Here is a 21,524-nt window from a genome sequence, read left to right on the forward strand (position 1 = left end):
ACAAAGTTTTCTTTCTTGGACAAGTGCATGTCTATTAATCTTCACAGCTGGGGTGTAACTAGCAGTGCAAATTAAGAGCACAGGGAGGGAAAAGAAATGCCCAATTAAACAGATTATGGGAAAAGATTTTGTTGCTCTCTTATCTAAATTTAAACTTCATCTTCTGAAGCTTTCAGGACCATTCTCCCAAATAAATCATTAGAGGAAGAATGCCTATCTATTTTGTAATGCTGCACCAAGGTGAACAGGGTCAACCATATCACTGTGCTGCAAGTCTTTTCCGTTGATGCATTTTCCTCCCAGGAGGCCACTACTGACTGGGTGGAATAAATGAGTGATTCCATCCAAGAGTTCGATATTCCTTATTTTTCCAATTCTGAACTACTCATTCTTTAATTGTTTTCCAATCTTGTTTTAAAAAATTGAATTGCTCTGCAAAAATCAAAACTAAATCAATGTTTTTCTCTGGATTGCTGTGAATTAGGACAGAAAAAAGGTAGAATAATCGCTTGTGATTACAAACTGGCCATTCTTTTCAGAAATAAATTCAGGTGTTGTACAAAATATTTATTATCCTAGTGAATCATACAACACTGGTCTTCCGTGGATAAAGCTGTGATGTTTGACATTCTTTGCAGATGTTATTGCTACAAAGGTGGTTTTGTTAAAAAAGATGCATTAGGGCTTCTCGGATTTTCAAAGCTAAATTTACTCTCCATGCAGGAAACGCAGGTATTTTTGGAAAATTTAACAGTTTGGCAATTCAGATGAATTTGGTCATAGTGGGAACCAAAAGAAATCTAGAATTCTGATAAGAATCAAATTTTTTCCCAAACAGCAACAAGTGAAGACAACTAAAGATTAAAGTCTATATCATCCTGAAGACAACGTAAAACACAAGGAACACTACATTTCAGTGGATCTATGTGTTTTAGTCAGCACTAGTATCAAAACCTTCTTGAGATCCTAGAATATGAAATGGTGGTTTATGGTTTCCTAAAAGGTGCAAGATGTAGTTGGGTTCACCTTCGTCAATCTTTTTGTTCATCCTTTTCAAAAACTCAAGCTGTCAAGCTCCAGGCCCTGAGACAGAAGATCTGAATGGAGTCGCAGGGGACGAAGGAGAGACAATCTACCACCAAGTACCACCAAGATTTCCTGGACTAATAATTTTCCTCAATAATTCTCCAAAATTATTCTCAGCTTGTTAGATTCAAGCTTTTGAAATATTCTCTGTCTCAGGAAAAAGACATAGACAAGAATATTACCTTTACCTTTTTACTATTTTTGGATGATTGCAGAATGAAGATGCCATTCAGCCTTATTTACCTTTCTTCTTCTTAGCCAATCTGCTTTGGCATTGCCATAGTCTTTCAAAACATGACTTTAACAGAGAGACAGATGTTGTGGGGGGACCTGGAAAATTACAACAGGGTCATAGAAGCAACAAGAGGAAAATCAGTGGGGGATTCTGCTCAACATCTTAGATGTCTATACAAAAATGCAAAGAGTAGGGGGATTAAACGGGAAGAACTGGAAGTAATAATTTATTTTATGTTCTAACTGGCATCACAGAGACTTCGTGGCATACATCTCATTACTGGAAAATTGATATAGAGGGGCATAAGCTTTTTCAGGAACCACAGGCAGAAAAAAAAAAAAAAAAAGGAGAAGGGTGTTGCATTATACATTGAGAATACATACAGTTGTTCCAAGTTCTAGAACGAGGTGAGAGGCAAATCAGTTAAAAGTCTCTAGGTAAAGATAAAATAGAGGGAAAAGTAGGGGTAAAGTCTACCGTAGGCCATCAAATCAGGAAGAAAAGGCAGATGTGACATTTCTAGAAGAAATAGGAGAAATATCCAAAACATAAGAACCAACTGTAATGGGGACTTTAACTAACCAGACATCTGTTGGAAAAGTAACATGGCAAAATACAAAATTACTAACAAGTACTTGGAACGTATTGGGGACAAATTTTTGCATCACAAAGTGGAGGACATAAGTAGGGGGCTGCCATATTAGACTTGATACTGACCAATAGGGAGGAGTTAATTGCAAATCTGAAAGTGGAAGCACATTTGGGTGAAAGTGATCATAAAATGATAGATGTCATTATTCTAAGGAAAGGAAGGAATGAGAGCAGCAGAATAATTACAAGTGACTTAAATAAAAGTAGACTTATGCAAACTCAGAACGGGTAGGTAAGGTCCAATGGGAAGAAAATCTAAAGGAAAAAAGAAGTTTAGGAAAGCTGGCACTTTCTCAAAGAGATAATAAAGGCACAACAGTAAACTATCCGAACGTGAAGGAAAGATAGGAAGAACAATAAGAAGCCAATATGGTTCCATCAGGAGCTCTTTAATGACCTGAAAATCAAAAAGGAATCCTACAAAAAGGGAAAACATGGATGAATTGCACAAGGAGGAATACAAAAGAACAGCACAAGCATGTGGGGACAAAATCAGAAAGGCTAAGGCACAAAATGAGTTACACCTAGCAAGGAACATGAAAGGCTGTATGAAACAAGAGAAAGATGAAGCAAAGGGTAGGTCTTCTACTTAGCAGGGAAGGAGAACTAATAACTAATGACATCAAGAAGGTTGAGGAGTTTAATGCCTATTTTGCTTCAGTCCTCACTAAAATAGTAAATGGTGACCAGATATTCTGCACAATTAATATTGATAATAAGCAGGGAGGAACACAACCCAAAACAGGGAAAGAACAGGTTAAAGACTATTTAGGTAAGTCAGCTGTATTCAAAGCAGCATGACCTGATTAAATTCATCCTAGAGTACTTAAGGAACTGGTTGCAGTAATCTTGAACAGTTAGTAATTATCTTCAGGAATTCCAGGTGGATAAGTGGGGTCCCAGAGGACTGGGAAGAGCAAACATGGCTCCTGTCTTTAAAAAGGAGGAACCAATAGCACCCAGAGAATTATAGATCACACACAGCCCAATTTTGATAACTGGAAAGATACTGGAACAAATTGTTAACCAATTTGGAATCACCCAGAGGAACACAGGGTTATAAGGAATAACCAGCATGGATTTGTCAAGGAAAAAAAAAACAAAAAAGATTACCCCAAACCTACCTAATTTCCTTCTTTGACATTGTTACTGTCCCAGTAGATAGGGTGAAGCAATAGATGTGATATATTTTGAGTTGAGTCCCACATGACACTCTCACAAGCAAACTACCGACATGGTCTAGATGAAATTACTTTAAGGGGGTGCAAAACTGGTTGAAAGACTGTACTTTAAAGAGTAATCATCAATGCTTCACTGTCAAACCGGGAGGATGTATCTAGTGGGGTCCCACAGGGGACAGTGCTATTCATTATTTTCACTAACAACATGGATAATGGAGTGGAGGGCATGCTTATAAAATATGTAGACAATACAAAGTTGGGAGGGGTTGCAAGCACTTTGGAGAGCAGGATTAAAATTCAAACCACCATGAAAATTTGGAGAATTGCTCTGAATTTAACAAGATAAATTTCACTAAAGATAAGTGCAAAGTACTTCATTTATGAAGGAAAAATCAAATGCACAACTACAAAATGGGGAATAACTGGCTAGGTGGTAGTACTGCTAAAAGGATCTGGGGTACTCTAGCAGATAAACTGAATGAGTCAACAGCATGAGGCACTTGTAAAAAAGGATAATGTTCTGGGGAGTATTAACTGGAGTGTCAAGACATGGGAAAGCAGCAAAGAATCCTGCGGCACCTTATAGACTAACCGATGTTTTCGATCATGAGCTTTCGTGAGTGAATACCCACTTCGTCGGATGCATGTATCCGATGAAGTGGGCATTCACCCACGAAAGCTCATGCTCCAAAACGTCTGTTAGTCTATAAGGTGCTGCAGGATTCTTTGCTGCTTTTACAGATCCAGACTAACATGGCCACCCCTCTGATACAAGACATGGGAAGTATGGTGATGCCTCAACAGAGCTACTGTATCCATTGTGGGCATCACACTTTAGGAAAGATATGGAGAAATTGGAGGGAGTGCAGGGGAGAGTAACAAGAATGAGAATCAGTTTAGAAAACCTATCTATGAGGAAAGATTGAAAAAACTGTGCATGTTTAGTTTTCAAAAAAGACAACCGAGAGGGGAACCTGATAACTGTCTCCAAACATGATAAAGGCTGTTATAAAAAGGATTGTGATCAATTATTCTTCGTATCCATTGAAGGTAGGACAAGAAACAAGGGGCTTGATCTGCAGTGAGGGAGATTTAGGTTAAATATTAGGAAACGCTTTCTAACTATAAGCATGGTTAAGCTCTGGCATAGGCTTCCAATGGAGGTTGTGGAATCCCAATCATCAGTGGTGTTTAAAAACAGGTTAGACAGACAAACACCTATCAGGGATGGTCTAAGTTTACTTGATCCTGCATCAGTGCATGACTCTTCTTAAGGTGCCTTTCAGCCTACATTTCTATGATTCTCGGTGTATAGCCTCAGGGAACTGAATTTTCCATTCTGCCCAAAAGAAAAGGGCTACTGATTCCTGATGTAGAGTGAGTAGCTGAAAGGCACTCATGCTACTTGTCTAATGTCTCTCATCATCAAGCTGTTGTCTACCTTGATCAGTGAATAATACGCAGTTCTTGTATAGCCGGCACATTTAGCCTTCAGTCCTACAAACTTCTGTAAAACTAACCAAATCATTGGGAAAAAAAATTACACTGTGGGTCCTCCCGCCTTAGATCACACTCCAGGAATAAAATTCTGCTTCCAGTGCATATCCCCAGCTCTGGAGACTGGCATCTCTGGCAGTTATTTTGCTCAACATTTGAAGAAAAAGGAGATTCTTATGATCTAATCTGAGTACGTCCACCAAACAAATAATGTTGTCACTTTGTGGGACAGGGAAAGAGTGTGAGGTTTCCTTTTTGACTGTGATCTCAATTTCTGTGTAAAACACCATTACACATTCCCAACTGTAGTAACTTTATCAAGGGCAGTATTATGCCCAGAACCCATAGAAGAGAGGCTTGCAGCTGGATGCTTACTGCTCAGTAGTAGATGTATATCAGAGTATAGCTTCCCTGCTCCTTTCTGCAGATAGGAATACTCTTGCTTGAAGAGTATCTCTTTTGTTTACTCCTGGATGATCTAAAACTATACTGGGTATTAGACTTGTTTTCCCTAAATTGAAACAAATCTATGGGACTGTAGGGTTTCCATGACTGACTATCTGGATGCTTGTATTTACCTCTTCACTTGTCTGGAGATTTATCAGAATATTATTCCCATACAGAAAAAGACAGATGCCCTACAGTCACTAGTAAAAGGACCTGATTTACACATTCAGTGACATCAAAAGATAGAATTCTGCCTTGGCAGTATTAGGTAGAGTGATAGCCCTGAAAACAGAATGAAGAAAATCTATTGTAAAAGGAGCAAACAAAGGCACAAAGAAAGGAACTGGTTAAGTTGAATTGACGTCTCAAAATTCTTTAAGTCCATCACTGCTAAAATTCAGAGCAATGTCTCCCTCCTAAAGGAAGGCTTCTCTACAGAGCTGCTGAGGCATTTGAAGCTGAGCACTGATTTGATCTCAATGGGCCATATCAGAACAAATATGTGCAATGCCTGAGAAGTGTGTAACCCAGCAGTGGCTGCCTTTGCTGCACCAACCGACATTAGTTTATGAATTGCCTGCACCATAATGGCTACCTGTTCCAGGTTCCTGATCACTGAAGATGCTACAGAGGATAGAGAAAGAATTTTGGTAAACATTACTACATAGCCCCTGGAACCTACTGTGACAGCTCATTTTCTGAGATTGGGTCAAGAATACTGCCTTCTCAGGAGGTGCACTGAGTGTTTGGAGTCATGCAACTGGTCTGTGTGCTCCGTGTTTGCTTGGTTCTTGACCTCTTCTTTTCTTAAGTGGTTTGGACCAAAATCTGTATTTGTTGTACCAATAAAGTGGTGTTCTTCTAAACTGTCTAGAATTAAACTGACAAAAGGAACTCAAATTTAATAATATGCTTTTCTTTTCTTGCATTTTCTGCTACCTCATTTTTGAGGGCCTCACTGAACCACTGCAAACCTTGCAGCTGCTGAGATCCATCTGATATGGCAATTGCCTCTCCACAGGCACATGCTGGTCATTTCATTAGAGGAAAAAGTATCTTGTTGAAAATTATAGCATTTAGGAAGGGGTCAGTAATAAGTGACCAGAGATATTTTCTTGATGAACAGTTTTAACTTTTACCATAAAATGTAAATAGATTTGCATACAGCAGAGATATAACAAAAACAGAACATGTAAAAGACATAAAAGTAGGATAGATGCAACAGAGAACTCCAAGAACTACCCCCTTAAGGAAACAACAAATCTTTCTGCACCAAGGATCCTCAGGAAAGAGGCCACCATCAGAAGGAATTACTGTCTTTTGCTAGCAAAAAGTCTGCTTTGACAGGTTTGTGAACTTTACTTTAGCATATTTCAGCTTCACTAAATTTTACATAATTTTGTAAACTGTTAAGACAGTGTCTCTACTTTGGAAGGGACATCTTATCTTGAATCTATTCCAGAAATCAATAGTTTCTGGGACAGTTTAAGAAAGAGGGGAGGGGAAAAAAATGTTTTGTTTGAGGGTTCTGCTTCCTTCCTTTGAAGATTTAAAGATGCTAATGTATTTTTTTTAAAAGCAAGAAAAATCAATGTATCTGTGGTTTCTTTGACGGATTCTTATAATTGTGAAGAAGATATTTCACTTTTCTTCTTGGATAAATAGATAAGATAAGATATATCTTTATATCTGATATTTTCCCCTTTTTTCTTTTGAGAAAAGGAAAAAATTAGAGGAAGATGTGTCCCATGAAGTTTGGGCTAATACATTTTCTGGACTCTTGGAAGGAACAGAGAAAAATGGAAACTTTACAAATCAGAATGCTAATCTGCATTATTTAATCCCTTTCTTCTTCTACACGGAATTGTGGAATACTTGGATGATATAGACATTTTTGTTTCCATTAGCTGCTTTTTTCTGCTGTCTAGAGACTTCCAAGGAGTCACTGAAATGGAAACTTTTCTTGAAGCAAGGGGACACTAAGAGAGGAACAAACCAAAATGGTCAAGGACAAGGATTCTTGGTACAAAATACCTGTTTTTCCCCCCAAAACTGGTAAAAACTATAAAAATCTTTTTGAAAATTAATACCTCTCATCAAGGACTGATTCTTGATTAATGCCAGTAAACCTCAGTTACAGACACTTATGTTTCTGATGATAGTAACAGCTACAGGTGGCTTACCACCTTGTTCCGGTATCTGCCCAACTTACTTTGTCTTAACACTTAGCATAGACAGGCCTACCTACTCTGACAGTGGAATGTGAAGGTTAGACTGTTTTCCCTGTGCAGGAGCTGTACTAGCTGTTAATGTTATTGTTTGTTCCTTCACCTCCTGAGGCCTTTGAACAAGGAACACTAGGTCTGGCAGTGAGGAGGCCTTACCAACAGTATTAAGAGACTTATCTGCTATTTTGGCTGCTGTGGCTGAAAAAGAGACCATGCATACTAAGACAGTCCCTCAATCTCTCCAATACCAACTTTCAAAAACATCTCATAGCTTTCTAAAAGTAGTGTCAAACCAAAGGATTCTATACTGCCAGTCACTTGTAAGAAAACATTTTGGTAAAGACAACAACAAATATTGACAAAAATGTCATTCTGAGGACAAGAGTATCCAGCTGCCTGTTGCCTCTATGGAAGCAGGACATTGAGCAGAGAAAGGTGGGAAGGGAAGTCACGTCTGATGAAGTGTGACCTCTTCTACTGTAGAGACTTTTTGGATCTTCTCACATATGCAAGATAAGAAGTTCAAGGTCAATGGACTACATTTTGGATTATCATCCAGCAAGATGGTTAAAATGGCCTCCAAAAGTAAAGAGCTTGAATTAGTAGCATAGATGTATATGACTGTTTGATAATTCACTGTAAAAAGCATTATTTGCTTTGAATAAGAAGTGCAAGTATATCAATAAAAATTGCAGTTAGAATTGGCAACTATGTTTCATAAATTTTAGACGTACCCAAATTTAAGTAATTACTGGACTCATATTCCTTGTCATACCAAGTGTTTTACACATTAGAGGTCCTTTTCTATCCAAAATTACATTAAAAATTTGAATGGCATATAACAAAAAGCCTAAGCCTAGACAGATGTAAATACATATTTCAACAATTACTGCTAAAAAACAGAATTACATGAATATGAAAATCTGAATTCCAGTAGTGGTTCCTGGTTGGCTATTGAAATTGCCTTGGAAACAGTCAAGTCTAGAATAAGACTATGATTGTCCTCCCTTATAGCACCTGCACCACTTTGTCATAGTTATCATGACCTCCAGGCCGCAGCAAGGCACATCACTGTTTCTATTAATGGACTAGTTTCAATAGTACGCACTCAGAAGTGGACTTCACTGTTTCCATAACACTTGGAAAGACAATTCTGTTCAGTTATTGGAACAAAGAGTCAGTAATGGCACAGTCAAAATTATGCACATTCTTACACAGTGCAGGTAGAATAGGATAAACATACCCTATTTTCTAGCTGAATTTCACCCAATCTCAATGACTGAGGTTCTGAGTGCATTGGGCAAGCTTCACTCAACCATTAGTGAGCTGGACTCCTACCCACTGAGACTACTAAAAGCCGATAAAAAGGTGTCAGTCCATTACTGGTAAGAAAAATGCTGGTGCCTTTTGTGAAGTTGCCTTGATTGACCATCACCTTGAAACACTGTGCTTAAAAAAGTAATCTTCATGGTAGAGGTCTCAAACCTTCCCTTCATGGTGCAGATTACAGAGAAGTTACAGTAGTGGTTAACCAGTTCTAGCTAATACACAATGAAGTCTGTGACGAATAACTGCTTATCATTCCAAAGGGCCCTTGCATATGGTTTCCCAAACGGCCTCATCCTATCTCCAATCCAGTGTACACGTGAGCTTCTAAGATTGTTTGGGCTACAATACAAATCAGTATATTGATTACTGTTTCCTCATTGAACAGTAAATCTCCTATTTCCTGGTGGTTAGCCAAAATAAGGTTCTGGCTGAAATGTAGCTGTCAGTCGCAATGAAGAAAAAGACAGAGGAAATGCTATTGGGCAAACCAACTAAAAACCAAAGAAAATCTTGAGAATTTGATGGGATTTTCTTTTCATTCATTCTTAGACCCTTTGGAACCACTAACAGAACTACATTAGTCTTTTATTTTTCCTTTGCACTGCATTTGTTTTCAGCTCTGCCTTCACTTGGAAGCTTCCCCTATTATGGAAACATCGCCATCGTGTTTGATTCATAAAGTGAGAGTACAATGATGTAATTCCAAACTCTGCAAAAGCCTCACAAAACCATGTATATATAGTAGATAATGTATTTCCCATAATAGTCAATACTCATGCTTGGATAGCGGCTTCTTGTCATAGCTGACTAACACTTTCCTCAAATGACCTCTTAATTTCTCCTGTGTTTTGGTCTTATTTACTCATTATCAAATGCTTAAACACCCTAAAGTTACTAGTACCAAAAAACTTACAACAAATTAATCTTGGGAGAACATGATTACAGAACAGTCATCACATTCCTTATAATCATGTGTTTACCTGTTCATGTGGTGTCCACCTGTAGCTTGTTGGCAATGCATTTGACTGCAGTGGGAGAGATGATAGGTTCAGAACTAGAACTGTTATCTTTATACTGTTATATGGATATGTATCGAAATCTCAATATTTACAAGCTTTTTATAACGTCTTATAATGGCGTTCGTTTAAAAATGTTCACCTTTCTAAATGTACTAAATATTAATACAAAAACCAAGATATACACAAAAACTAAAATAATTCAATAGAGCTTCAACTAGGGTACCTATATGCTTTATACTGAGTCCTAATGTGCCAGCAGCAGACCACCCCACCACAGGTAAGAAATGAGAAATTTTGAGGGCTATTGAACACTGAATTTTCACAGCAGAACAGCACAAAGTTATTTAGCAGTGTTCAATAGCCTTCAAACTCACTTCCATCTGTGGAGTACATTGGTTCAGCGGACAAGGGCCATGAAATAAAGGTATTTTGTTACACCTTATTTTAAGGCTAGTTGCATTTTTTAAAAAAATACTGTACATAAAACAAAGATGCATAAGTCAAAACAGGTTTTACAGTGTTAGTAACTGTAAACTAATAAATAAACTTGAGACTTCCTCATATTTAAACATATCCCAAGCTGCTGATGCACCATAGGTGTACATTAAATGAACAGGTAAAAGAATATTGTGATTGTGTGATAATAGCTCTTCATCAACAACCCACTCAATGCAAGGTGAACTTTGCTATCAGTCAGATCGCACATGTAATGTACTGTTTTTAGCTTCAGTTTGTGGACATTACATTGGCAATCCATTTCTTCTCTTAATAACCAAAGGAAATATAAGGAACGTATTTAGGGGTGCTAAGTGTTAGATTATGCAATTTTCTTATGGTTATGGATTGGGATGTGCAATTAAAGGCAACAGAACAGCTAACCTTAATACCCCAAACTCTTTCTATAATGTGTGTCCACTTTATAGACAAATATTTAAATAGGAAGTTTCTGTTATACTTTTTCAACATAAGAATTAGATGCAAATACCATAAATTAAGTGACTTCACTCTTCAAGGTAAAAGTTGGGTTTGTTTACTCATTTATGGTCACAGTTTTCTGTCCTAGCCCCTCTCCAGCATGGATGTTTCATTGATGGCTGAGCGTAACACTTCAAAAATGAACCAGCTAAACAAACTTCCCAGCAGCACTTGACAGAGCTACACCTATTCTTCCCATTTCCAAAGCAGTACAGAATTAATTACCAGTTCTATGGATCTATTGTAAGTATAATAGACTAAAGAGCTATCACAGACACGTTTATTGTAAAAGCACAATCCCAAGAGTGTCTAGTAGAGGGCCAAAACGATTAACACAAATGCTTTGTCAGATCAAAAATAAAACCTGCACCGCCCAATTGAGGAATGAATTAAAACAGTGGGTTATCTTTCAAATTAACCAGGGCAGTTAGTGAGGAAAATTTCATGAAAGTGTAATTCTTAGTCTTTGTGAATCCACACAGCAGGCATTCTGCCAGCTGACAAGATGATGAAATTTTCATGCTTAAAAAAGCCCTCTTCATTTCCCAATTTAGATTAGCTATTTCTCTCTCTATTTGCTTTTCTGCAGCCAAATTTAAAAAACTGAGATCAATCTTTCAAAAGAATAATGCAGCTCTGGAAAGAAACGAAAATCTTTGGATATCATCTTGGCTAAATATATCTGCAGTTACAAATGAATAATTAAGATCAAGACTGGTGTATGTTATTTAATATTAAGGAATTAACTACTGGAATAATGCTAAATGCAGTTTGTGGTAGCTAAACAATATTTCAGTGTTCAAATGGAACCAGGCTGGTTTTCGCAACAAAGAAATGTACTTTACAAAAAGGTGACTGCATACGTTAAAACAGCAGGATTTATAGCAGGCTTGCACAGTTCTACTTGCCCACTTGCATAGTGTATTTATTTGGGAGTTTTTTTGTTTTGTCTTTACAAGTAAAGTATCATTCGATTTTTAATCAGCACCATGACAAACAGATTTTGTACCTAAGCTGATAAAATTTATCATGATAAATTGACAAGGTTAGACTTTTTAAGGCACTTAAACAGAATAAGGAATGAAGGAGGAGTGGTCTGAAATCCTTAAGGGCCTGATTCAAAGCCCATTGAACTCAATGGAAAGACTCCCATTGATTTCAATGGGCTTTGGAACAGGCGTTACGAAATCATCCGAATCTAGGCACTGTTACCTTCATAAAATGTAGTTTACTATATTTAAGGTTAAAACAAAACCTTCAAATTTTCATATAGATACATTTCTGTTTTAGGTACAATTTTTTCCCTATAGAAACAATGGTAATATCTGCCATACAAATGTGAACTAAAAATTTGTTTTTTCTATATTAAATTTTTACCTCTCTTCCTGAACAACTGAAGGGCGAAACCATTCCAACAACAATCCGCTACACCAAAGTCTCAAAGTTTCATCCAAAGTTTTGCTCAGAATGTATGTCATTATAGTTTATAAGATTATATATTTCCCTTAGCCCAAACATGTCATTTGAAAATTTTCAATTCCAACTGTTACACAGCTATTAGAAGTACTGGATAAAAGAGATACAATGAAGCTCACAGAGCACCTGCCTCTCTAATTATTACTGGGATACAATAAAGGTTTCCTGTCCAACACAAAAAATCTCCTTTTTACAAACTAAAAATACTATTCTATATGGAAATAAACTCTGGCAGCACAGTAATCTCAATCTTCTGGAGACTAATAATGATACTTGGCATTTACACAGCTTTTTTACCTTCAAAATGCTGTACAAATAATTTGATCAACTGGTCTAAAGCTCAATTCTCAATAAATTCCTATTAAAATGTATCAAAAAGTTCAGGGAACTCCTTGTTACACTGTTATAACTTCCACATAAAGGAGCTCATTAGTTATATTCAATCACAATTTCTATGGACCATGGAAAAGGATATTTAAAAAAGTTAGAATGTAATGAACCTTTCTAATCGTTTGGCAGCATTCACACAATGGCACTTTCCGTTTTGATTTATAACTTGATTTCATAATGATGTGGTACAAACCTATAGCAAGATGTTTATTGATATGGACAGAGCGTAGTGCAATACTAACTCTTTCCCCTTAACTTGAACACAATTTGTCTCTTTCAATGTGTTCAGTATTGTACATTCTGTGCATGTAATGTTTTCTTGCACACTAAGTCCTCGAAATCTGCTTAGCACTTATTAAATAATTATAACAATTTAAATGCATCAAATCTAAAAAAGTTTAGCAGATAAGCAACTTTTATACTAAAGCTATATGCTTTGATATATTGCCTTAATACAACAAATTTCATTACATAACAATAATTATGTTATTTGAATGTCCATTTTGGAAACAGATGAACTTTGAAAGGAAGCTTCTGTTAGGTTAATGTTAAATGAAGGTTAAATATGAGGTCTCAAACACATACATTTGGTATGGTGTTGCCTATTCAAACCATCTGCCAATGCCTTCAACTTTCATATGAAGGAGCAACTTATTCGCACTTGTAATTAAGTGACAATTTAAACATGGCAAAAAATATTTGGCTCTCTGAAAATAGGGCCGTCAAATACTACAAACAAATATAAAGAAATTGAGATTTTTTTTTTAAAGAATTTCTTAAAGGAATTGAGAATTTTTTTTCCACTGGCAATGTGATAAGTATGGAAACATTTACTTTAAATGTATTAAGAATTAATACAGAGGGAAAAAACAGTACCCAAGTGAGAGCTATTAGAACATAAGCATAAACTGGAGCTACTAGAAAAAATTATTACTACTGTACTTCCCTGCAAACGTTTTGTAATATTCAACCAAAGGAACCATCAATTTGGTAAGCCATTCAAAAGACTAAATTTTCAAAAACAGAGTCTAATTTTGGTTACTCAGCTTTGTTCACCTAAGGCCTTATTTTCAGAAGTGCTGAGCATCTGAAGCTCCCACATTGCCTATTATAAATCAAATATCCTTTACTATTTCACAAAAACATTCCCAACCCATCTCACTATAAACCTGCTCCAGGATCTAGTTACAATTTATGTTGCAACTAAAAAAGAAAATGAACTCATTTCAGTAGATACACATTTTCATTGTATATGTAGAATCATACTTAAGTTCATATTAAGTTTGTCTGTACACTATAAAAGTGACTCAATTAGTCCCCTGACATCTGAATATTTTGATACCTAAGAAGTGGTTGTGTCCACCTTAGAAGAGACACGGAGTACTTTAATCCATACAATATCTTTTATTTACATTTTTGAACCACAAATGGATACATCAAGAATAGATAGTAACATTTTGCTATTGAACAGCCTTCTTCATGCTGCTTGGAAGACGCTGTATAATGCCAAAAATGCCAAAACCTTTATGCTTGTGTCTGGTTTCAACATGTTTGATTAAAAAAAATTGTATCAAAGTGGTTCAAAAAACCTTGCAAGCCAGAAAGAAACCTTCATAACCCACAGAGATAGTAAGAAATTATTCTCTCTGTCATCCTTCAGAACATTATTAGTGGACAAGGCCTCTTTTCTCAAATTAATAGGCTGTTCATTAAACAATGCATCTTGAACCAGATTTAGTTTAAAAGAAAAATTGGTATTTGCATGCTCAAATCCCTACCTTCATAGATTTTTCTCAATGCATTACAGTCATCTTTTCTTCAAAAAATAAACTTAAAATACAAAGATCTACCCTATCTGTAACATGGCCAATAACTTATATGCAAAAATTTAAGATGTTCTTATCTATCATATCCTTTAGACTGGGGAATGTTAAAATTTATTTTGGAAAAAAGTAGTATTTAAAATTAGGATTTAACATCCATCAATCTATTTTAATGAGAATAAAAATCACATTAGTTATGGGGAGGAAAAAGTTGTTTGCAGCTACTATAAAGCACAGTAACCAGTATTGCACAAAATGAACACTCTGTGACCCCAAGAAAAACTGAGTACCCATTAGAGAACTGATGATTAATTTAACATTGTAAAGAATACTTTTTGGATACTTACATTATAGTAGCTTTTTAAGTGACGTCTAATATCCAAGAGTAGTTTGTTGTTCATTTGAATCATATAGTTGAAAGGGGACTCATCACATTCTTTCTTACTGCACTGTTGCAAGCTGGGTTCCATAAGCTTTCCCTGCAGTTTAAAATAATGTTGAAAACAATCACAAAACCACTATAAAGTTATCACACGAGAGTGTGTATACAGTATATACACAAACATACGCTAGCAATGCATAAAGAGACAAAATGTTGTAAAACCTGTCTTCAATTTAATCCCCAACAGAAGTCTCCCTTCCTCCTACGCCATGACAATTGGCTTCTCCATTCCTAAAGATTCTTCTCCACTAGGATGTACAGTCTTCTCACTGTTCTCTTAAACAAATTTCATTTGGGGAACTTAACAAATCACTTGTTTCAGATTTTATCATTCAACTAATAATGTTGAATAAAAATAAACTAGTGAAATCTATAGTAAAATCAATTCCCCTGAAAAAGACAGGCTTATCACTTTTATCAAGGACACCAACAACCTTCTCAAGACTATTGATCGTAGTCTTGGAATCATTCTTATAAGCATTAAATGTGAAGATGTGCTATAAGAGTGTACAGCATTAAGCTATCTTTTTTGTTTCAGGCTCATTTAATAATTTTTAAAAGTACAGAGAATAATATTAAAGGTTTATACCATGTCATCCACTAAAATCATAGACTGTACATTGGATTGTCAACTGAAACATTTTGCATATCTTCACACATGTGAAACTGAGTTTTCAGATCCTAAAGATTGATTGTAAATAGGTAAAAATTAAATTAGTGAAATTCTCATTGTAAAGGAACACCCTATATGGCTGTATGATTAACAGTTTGGAAGGGATTTTTTTCCTGATAATATTTCAAATCCATGTTTTTCTGATCCGATCTGGCTAAAATCTCACCCACAACACTAAGCAATTCCAGGTGGAAGAGATTTTAGAGCTTGACATAAGCTCTTCTACAGTTAGCCCATCTGCAAGTCGTCAAGCCTCCATGCAATTAACTATCGTATTTACAGCTGTAATGAAGCATAAGTCAAGGATTGCTGATCTGTGTCTGTCCTTTCCTCTTATTTGCTTCCAATGACTGCTTTGTTTTGATTCAAAAAAATGCAAAACATCTGCTGTTTGTCCAAATTAACTTAAAATAATTACTTTTAATTTAGATAAAGGATATATTTGCTTTAACTTTCAAGGTTTTCACTACTCTGCAGCCTGCTAATTTGCCAATCACTAGTCCATGCATAACATCGCAGCAGAGTTAAATACCTGGCCCTATTTCAAGTTCTGAGCCAAGGTCAGAGATACATTTTTTGGCAGTACTTCTTGACAGGAATGCATCCCCTATGACTTTTTTATGTCTGATATATAAAGACAGCGGGAAAGATAGAGCAGAAGTACCTTTCTGTCAAGACGGAAAGTGGGATGTAAAAAGAAAAACACTGATTTTCAAAAACACCATGTTCCAATTAATATGATTTAGGATAAGAAAATGTTATTGCTACAAGGAGGCTTCATTAAATAGAAAATTGCAAGTTAGAAAGTTAAGATAAATATTAAATATAAAAAAATTACACTAACTTCTATTTGTAAACCAAAGCAGATTCACCATTTGGCTTCATTAATCTGACAAATGCTTCCAGAGTTCAATGCCAAAATGTGTGAATGGAATAGGGTTCAGCACTGACAATCTCTGATCCAAAGTTATCAATAATAGAATCAAAACAGTGTCTTTCCCCAGTCCAAATTCCAATGACTCTTGTTTGATAAGCTCTCACTTTCTTTATGAAAAGCCTTTTTTCAAACCTACTAGGGAAACAAAAAGACCAAAAACTAACCGAACCATCAAAGACATTGTCATAAATGTTCTCTGTTCCACATCTTGGACAGGAAAACTTGAATCTTTCACAATCCCTATATTTCTCCTCATCAGTGAGCTGAGCTGGGCCACCAAATAAAGCATCGTTCTCCTCATCTTTATGGTAATGGTGATGGACTTTGAATTGGGAGGGATCCAGTCCTATTAATAAGAAATAAAAATTCCAAGACCAAAGTAAGCAATTCAGCTAGGTCAGTTTTTTCCCCTTAGATTTGGTACAACAGCTTCAAAATGGGTCACCAAAATGTAAATTCAGAAAGTAAAACTCTATCCTCAGGAAAGGATTGCTTTAAAAAATATAAATACATTTTACAATGTTTAACCTAAGATAAGGTTCACGTAACACAAAGAAATCACTTATCTTTTTATACAAGATTGCTTTATAAATAAAAGAAGCACATGCATTATCCATCATGGGAGTATGCAACAGAACATTTTGTTTCTGAGGAAACCACTCCTAGCGGATGGTTTTATTGTTATTTTCTTTTTAAGTTACACTGAAAATATTTCAATAAAATGTGCATCGTTATAAAGAAACAGTCTTTAAATCAAAATGGGACCATTAAAACTGAAAACAGAGAATAAAAACCCTATTAAAGAAACACGGGTGCACCGCTATTACCAACTCCTTCTAGTCCGTATACAACTGCCAACTCTGATTTCAATGCAGTGGTCGATTTCATTTTGGCTCAGTGGTTAACAGCATGTAGGTTTCAATCTAATGCAGTGGTTAAAATTCAGGAGCAGGATTTAAAAAGGTAGTGTTGGAGACAAAATGATTTATTTCTGGTTGCCAGAACCCAAGAATTTAAACAAATATATAAAAAAAAAATCCTCAAAATACTGACTCAATAAAAAGAAAAAAAAACATAAGCACAAAGTTCATTTTCCCTAGTTATCTGAGGGTCAAAGTAAAGCTGGTGAATTTCATATTTCTTGACGTGTTTTTAGCAGCATGTTTACCTTTTTATTAAAAAAAAAAAAAAAAAAAAAAAGGACTAGTTACTTGATCTGCAATTTATTTGTAACCTAGGTAAAGACAATCTAGATCAATGTCCATCAAAATTTATATTCTAATACGGACATATGACAAAATGTTCAGGAACAATGGCTTACTTTATTATAAAAGAAAAGGTCTTATAAAACATTTCTAAAAAGGAATATTTTCAGAATAAAGTGAAAGTTTAAGAAAATTAAGCAAAGTAAGGAAGTAAAATGTGTCATCTCACATTATTTAAGTAAGTGTGAAATCCAACAATTTAGCAATCATTTTAGGGAAGTTGAAAAAGGATGAGCATCCAGCTCCACTTCTTTATAAGATTGAAGTCTTTGTCTTACCAAGTGAAAAGAAACAATATGTATACACCTAAAGAACTCACCTTGGCACAAAATTGAATTCAATTAAACTTGTATGTATAACACCATTTAAATTTATCATAAAATAAATTCTGCAACTAATTTTTTAATCATTACACTATTTTTTTCTATAATTAATAAATGGGTCAGATTTAAGCAAAAGAAAGAAGTCTACTGCAAACAAAATACCAGTTTAACCTATTTAATTTCAATTAAAAACTTATCCCAGATGAGCATTTTAAGAATTTCCTCCGTGTGTGTGTGTGTGTATATATAATATATATATACACACACACACACACATATATATATTACACAAAGACAATTAACATGAATAAAGACTAACATTCTACCAAATTAGATTTTTAAACTTAGTATAGATTTTTACAAGTCATTAGAAATAAAAGAACATTTCTAATAGCAACTGTTGCACGCTCCATGGTACACAGAGTCCCTTATGAGAGAGAGCATGTTTTTTTTAAAAAAACAAGTTCATCCATACACTTTGAAAAAGACAAATGTTCTGCAAGACAAGTAGTAGATAAAAGTTTTATTTAAAATTTCTCTCCTCCTCCTCATTTTCTTCATATGACAGATTCTCAGAGGGAAAAACAAAAGGTGGTCTATCTGAGGTCTAAGACAATAATAATGAGTGCAAGGACATATGTACAATATGAATGCTCTCTCTTTGTTGGAAACGTAAAATGGAGTAGTGATGGTTACTTTAATGTGGAAATAGCAGTAAATTCCAATTACAAATGTATCTTTAATTCTTTCTCAAAGGATCTTTCATTACACTCAGATAAACCCTTTCACTAAATAAAAATTAAAGAAGGGATATCATACTTTGCCTTTTCTGATGAAGTCCACAGACTTTAGTTAAACTCTGATTTTCCAACATTCAGGATGTGAAAAGTGATGGAACGAGGTAGGTAGAGACACATGGGTAAAAACTCAAACAAATAGGTAATCTTCTACTTTTGAAAAAGATCTGTCATTTGACTAGCTATTTTGATTGGGGAAAACAAAAGAAGAATCATAGTGATGATTCAGCAAAGTAAACCTTACTTAATCCATGTGAATAGTCTCACTGAAATCAATGGGACTCATCAGGTGCTTAAAAAACATGCCTACATTAATTGATTTTCTTGCTGAATTGGGTCCTATATTATCTATTATTTCCTTTCATGGATTGTTACTTGGTTACTTAATCCATTTCAGAATATCAAGTTGCCTTCTCCACAGCAAGGGAGAAAGCTCTATTTTGGTAAACAAAGCCACAGCATGGAATATTTAAAGAATGGAGAAACTGCTCCTCTTCCCTTTGTAATACATTTTTTAAAAAAGAAGGCCCCAAGAGTTGTAAGCAATAAACTTCTGCTTTTGACTCTTATCTTTCCATGACATTGGCAAAATCATATGGGTTTGCCAATTATTTCAGGTTTCGTTTCAAACTGAACACTTTACTATCATTAAAGGCTCTGGACTACAGGCCAGTTTTTTAGCCTTAAAAAATGGAGAGGATGTATTCATGATTTAAAAAAAAAACAAACCTTCAGAATTTAAGTAATGGTGAAGATAAACCAAAGAGATTTACCTTTGTATGACAGAAATACACAAGAAAAGAAAGGTCTGGACGTTGCCATTGAAGTTATAATTGCTGTTTTAAAATACTAAATGAATGACCAAAGTTCATACTGTTTTGGTTTGGTTATTAAAATAATTTGAAAGTAAAACTTTTGAAGGTGACTGTGGGGGAAGGGCAGCTTTTTCCTCCAAAAACTATAGTGGTGAACATAAACAAAGCAGAAGTCATAAGGAGTGTCAGTTTTTAGGGCAACTACGGGAGATAGTGTAACTGATTTCTGTAGACAACCTAAAATTAATATTATCTTTAAAAAAAACTGAGATTAGTCTTAAAATCAGCGTTTTTTGGAAGCTATGCAAACAGAAAAGTTTATATACTTATACCCTTTGCTCATTAGAGGTTTTGTGAAACGAAAGGAAAATAGTAGCTGGTGCTGCCACCTAGAGACGAAGGGTGTGAATTTCTTTTAGAATCACGTCAGGTAAGTGGAAATGTACTTCAGCACCCACCTCCATATATACTGAAGGTACGGAAAGATTCTGATTATCTAAACCCTCAGTATCATGCACTGCAAAGAATTCCCCTACCTAGAGACTTTTTTGCCAGTAATGCTCCGTTACACAAATGCCCAAATAACCTTACCAACATTGCTTAAATTTAGATAATAGGGATCTTACTATAATGCTAAGTTAAATTGTTTGTTTGACTGAATAGACATCCTAAAAGGAAAACCTATATATAATCAAAACACTGGCATGATTAAACTTTGATCTTGTAAAGAAAAAAATGAAAATACAAGTATTACTACTATAAACAAGGTTTACAGAATTAGCAGCTAAAGATAGAACACATCAATTTAGTCATCTAGTCCATTTCTATGCCAAAGCAAGACTATTCTCAAACAATAATGCTTTCCTTTCTCTCTCTCTCTTTTTTTTAAATGTACTTATCACACACTAAGGACACGTTTGTAATAAAAAAAGAGACCACATGCTTGCTCTCCGAAAAAGAACCCTCATGGTCTTCCCTAAATCACACTTCAAGCAAGGGCCTGAACCTTGTTAACAAATTCTGACCATCAATACCTCACAAGAGAATTATTTAGTTGATACCAAATTTACAGCATCCAGAGATTTAAATAAGGGGCTGTTAACTCACACACTTTATCTGATCTCCAGTTAAGATACTGTGGAATACAAGGTTGCTCAGCAAAGTATGTGAATAGCACAGCTGAGCAGTTTTACTATTTTTTTTAAAAATAAATCTTGACTAACCAAGATTTATTAAAATTAAAACTGATCAATTCATGGATGTGGTGGTTAGGAAATATAATCATATTGCTTTGTCTTTCCTTTCCCTCCTACTCAAACCCACAGATGTGGTTTCCCTTCATTGTATATAATATGACAAAACAGACTGTAAATTCTCTGGGGGCAAGAACCATGCACAATTTATATGTATAGTGAAGAGAGTAGCACAGTTTGGGGAGCTGTAAAATAAATAATTTAAAAGGCAGTTGCTTTTTAATAAAGCAACCCAGGAAATAAAAACAACCCAGGAAACTACAGACCAATTAGTTTAATTTCTGTGCCAGGGAAGATAACGGAGCAAATAATTAAAGAAATCATCTGCAAACACTTGGAAGGTGGTAAGGTGATAGGGAATAGCCAGCATGGATTTGTAAAGGACAAATCGTGTCAAACCGATCTGATAGCTTTCTTTGATAGGATAATGAGTCTTGTGGATAAGGGAGAAGTGGTGGATGTGGTATACCTAGACTTTAGTAAGGCATTTGATACGGTCTCGCATGATATTCTTATTGATAAACTAGGCAAATACAATTTAGATGGGGCTACTATAAGGTGGGTGCATAACTGGCTGGATAACCGTACTCAATCCTGCTCCCAAACCTGCTGGAAAGGTATAACAAGTGGGGTTCCACAGGGGTCTGTTTTGGGACCAGCTGTGTTCAATATCTTCATCAAC

The 21,524-nt window shown here is 35.4% G+C and overlaps 1 protein-coding gene across 3 annotated transcripts in view; it reads right to left on the reverse strand.

Moving 5' to 3' along the window:
- The window catches only part of POLA1 (DNA polymerase alpha 1, catalytic subunit), a 360,332-nt gene that overhangs the window by 157,048 nt on the left and 181,760 nt on the right, over positions 1 to 21,524 (reverse strand). For all 3 annotated transcript variants that reach the window (XM_032772417.2, XM_032772418.2, XM_032772415.2), the window contains 2 exons: positions 16,554 to 16,735; positions 14,685 to 14,816 (listed from right to left, as the gene is read on the reverse strand). In XM_032772417.2, coding sequence (XP_032628308.1) covers positions 14,685 to 14,816; positions 16,554 to 16,735 — 314 coding nt within the window. The remainder of the gene's footprint in view (positions 1 to 14,684; positions 14,817 to 16,553; positions 16,736 to 21,524) is intronic.

Source organism: Chelonoidis abingdonii, chromosome 1 (assembly GCF_003597395.2).
Source record: "Chelonoidis abingdonii isolate Lonesome George chromosome 1, CheloAbing_2.0, whole genome shotgun sequence".
Lineage (NCBI taxonomy): Eukaryota > Metazoa > Chordata > Testudines > Testudinidae > Chelonoidis > Chelonoidis abingdonii.